Here is a 3,642-nt window from a genome sequence, read left to right on the forward strand (position 1 = left end):
TATATACTTTTTAATTAAAATATATTTTTAAGAATTACGGATATACAATTTTAGGTTTGGGCGAATCGACAGCACAAATCGATTATTTCATAAAATTTGTGCCTATCAATGAATATATTTTTAATATATTTAATTAATCAATTATCCAAAAAAATCTGAAGACTAATTGATAAATTCATCTGAAATGTTTCACATGTACATTATATAGAAAATATTATTCGTAAAATCAATTCTATATTTCTATGTAAAATTTACATATAGCTATCCAATCAATTTTTATAAGACAAGATTTTTTTCACCCATATAACAAAAAAGTGTCTAAAATCAGGCGTCATAAAAAATGTTTTTTGCGTCTAAAAGACGACTTAAAGACGTCTTATGTCGTAATTTTAGATTTGTATTGTGTTTGAGCAATAATATTTAATATTTAAAATTTATATTACAACAGATATTAAATTTATAGTTTAATATCTATTATTTATAAGTTCAATATCCAAAACTAGTTATAAAGATTTGCAATAAAATTTAAATATTAGTTTTACAGATTTTAATGTCGAGAATTTTAATGTTCGCCAAAGCCTAAACTATATTAATGAAATAATAGTAACAGTTATTTACTTAATCTTAATATATTTCATTACATAAACATTTATTTTTTAAATAATTTATTTATACTAAATATTACAAATACACTTAACTATATGTTGTGTGATTAACCGCCCAAAATGATTGAATGGCATTAGAGACAAATTTGTTTATATAAATAATATTGTTTTTATTATTTGTTTAAATAATTTTATTGTTACAATATATTTAATTATCCTATTATTCCTATTAATCTATTTTTTACGAGAAAGATTCAAAATTATCTAAATTTAATCGACATGAATTATTTTTTGCAACATTCGTCACATCGACATGTCAATCAGCAGTAACAATACGTCACACTGCAATAATAGCAATAACAGCGACAGCAACAACACACTACATTACAATTTCAATTAAACGAAAATGAAGAACGCCAATAGTGTGTCTAATTTTTCAGTGTGCAAACCGGGTTGGAATCACAACAATGGCAACTGCTTGCAACAGTGTCCACCCGGAACTTATGAAATCCAAAGTGACGATGATTCCGGTGCTTTCTGCACCGTATGCCATTACTCGTGCCTATCCTGCAAAGGACCTAGTGACGCGGACTGCATCGCCTGTCACGCGGATTCGACGTTTACGTGGAACAACGGAAGGTCATTGTGCGTGCTGAGTAGTATTTCCTGGAAAATGCAATCCACAGTGTGGTTCCACAGATTAACTGTGGCATTTTTAGTCAATTTGTGCTTAATGATTGCTATTATTATTTACTTTGTGTTCATCTGGTACTTCCGTAAACGAAAATCCGTTCATAAATACAGCAAAGTATCTTATTCCGGTAACGGTGAAATTCATACGGATGCAGAATTGGACAACACTTATGTCTATGAAAGCGAATGAGTCTATCAATGACGATGGAAAATATTTTTGAAAGAAAACGATGTTTTTCAGAGCATTTTGAAAATTGTATTCTACAGCTTCCAAAAATGTTAGGAGATGATATCTTATATTAAAATATTGAATATAATATTTTGGAAATATTTTTGAAATATTTTTGGAAATATTTTTAAAAATATTTTCATAGAAAAAATATATTTTTATTTTTACAGAAAATATATATAATAATATTTCCAAAATAATTTTGTTGCAAAGAGAGACAGAGAGATAGCTCGAGAATATTCTAATAATATTTCGAATAATCATATCGTGAGAATATTTTTTATTAAAAGATTTTTGTTTTAATAGCGTTTTTAGCTAAAAACTAAATGAATATTAAATATTTAAAAGTAATTTAATAGTGAATACACAAACATTTTGAGAATATTCTCTGAAAATAGAAATGTTCAGAAAATATTCTGAGGTTGTTTTAAAAAGCATCTAGTAATTTAATAAACCACAAGAAGTGATGTAAGAATTTCGAAATGTGTGTAGATATGATAAGGTTATTTTTATTATATATTGCATGTAACAATATATATATTACATATTATACATTATAATGGAATATATTGTATAATATATACATATATGACAGAATACATATATTTATAACATATTTTATAGTATATAAATTTAGCATAATAAATATAATTAACTTAATGCTTTACAAACGAACTAGAAATATAGGAATGTCAAAAATATTTAGCAAAAATTTTTCAAGAAGAAATTGTAAATACTTTTATTCCAATAAATATTCCATTTTATTTGCTATATACAAATTCAGCACCTTTCATTAAGTTTCGAAGCGATACTGCACTTTTGCAAGTATAGGAATGTCCTTTTGTAGAAGCGGTTTGCGAGATGTCTGGAACGTAAAGCGTTAATGATGCCGATAGTTTCCTTTGAGATGAAGCAATCGCTTCGTTGCGACGCCAGTATTGTAGCAATAGTTCGTGACAATGAACCGTTTATCGATCGTCGGTGAATTAATGTCTCCTGATACTGAGGAGTGATTTTATGCGATCCAATGATCTTATATCTGTGCGGTCATCCGGATATCTATTGTGCGATTAAGAATGAGAATGACGTTAGCTTGTGTGATCGGACTAACACGATCACGAATACCTAACTTTATAGACATTCAACCAATTGCAAATACATTATCATTATCTTACCTAATAGAATTAAATTAGTTTAATATATAACGTGATTTAGATTAATGTGAAAAAAAGACTTTGTGAGATAGATTGAAAGCATGAATATTAAAAAATAAATTAAAAAGAGCATACAACATTCTTAGATATTTACAGAAAGCGATATTTCATTTGTTATTTATCGGTTTATATGTAGTTAATTTCCTACATTAATAAGCAATGCAACATAATCGAATTAACGAAATTATCACGTCGCATTATGTATGTAATGTCTATATCCCGCATCATATATCAATTCGAAGTGAGAGACCGACTAGATTTATTGCAATTAAAAACCGACAATAACAATTTCAGTATTTAAACGAAACTAATGGTAAAACATATTTTTGTAAGAGCGGTTTACCTCAGTAATGTGATACAGTTGTTAGTATAAATTATAGATCATAAATCTCATTGCTACTGCAATTAACGTAATTGTTACCAGTAATTACTGAATCACAATGTTTTTGTTAACGTTGTAAACTGAATAAAATAACGAAAATAGTAATGAAAACATCAATATGATTGCTATTATTTATCCTTCGCATTATTAAAATCCTCGTAAAAGCACATCGTATATACTTCATAACACTTCCCTTTATTAAAAAAAAATCACAAAAGTTTATAAAGTAATTTTTGTTTTATTTATTTCTCAAACAATTATTAAAATCTTCACAAAATGTACACTCTATAACACTTTACTTTATATTGTACTTTATAACATTTCTCTTTATTAAAAAAAAATCACAAATTTTATAAATTTTTTATTTTCATTTTTATATTTAAAGAATGTGTAATTTTTTCAATCCTGGTATGTATGTAATACAACATCTCCGATTTTTGATATTGGTATAGTTATTTTTATTCTAATTTACAGCTTAACGCTGGATTGTCATCGACCACCAACGACCAATATTCAATG

The 3,642-nt window shown here is 26.9% G+C and overlaps 1 protein-coding gene across 1 annotated transcript; it reads left to right on the top strand.

The window, feature by feature from the left end:
• The first annotated feature begins 858 nt into the window (after positions 1-858).
• On the top strand, positions 859-1,579 carry LOC108754064 (furin-1-like). The gene has a single exon (XM_018496101.1). It carries the CDS (start codon positions 1,012-1,014, stop codon positions 1,486-1,488), a length of 477 nt encoding a protein of 158 aa, XP_018351603.1. The 5' UTR covers positions 859-1,011; the 3' UTR covers positions 1,489-1,579.
• The last annotated feature ends 2,063 nt before the right edge of the window (positions 1,580-3,642 follow it).

The sequence above is a fragment of the Trachymyrmex septentrionalis genome, unplaced genomic scaffold, assembly GCF_001594115.1.
Source record: "Trachymyrmex septentrionalis isolate Tsep2-gDNA-1 unplaced genomic scaffold, Tsep1.0 scaffold75, whole genome shotgun sequence".
NCBI lineage: Eukaryota > Metazoa > Arthropoda > Insecta > Hymenoptera > Formicidae > Trachymyrmex > Trachymyrmex septentrionalis.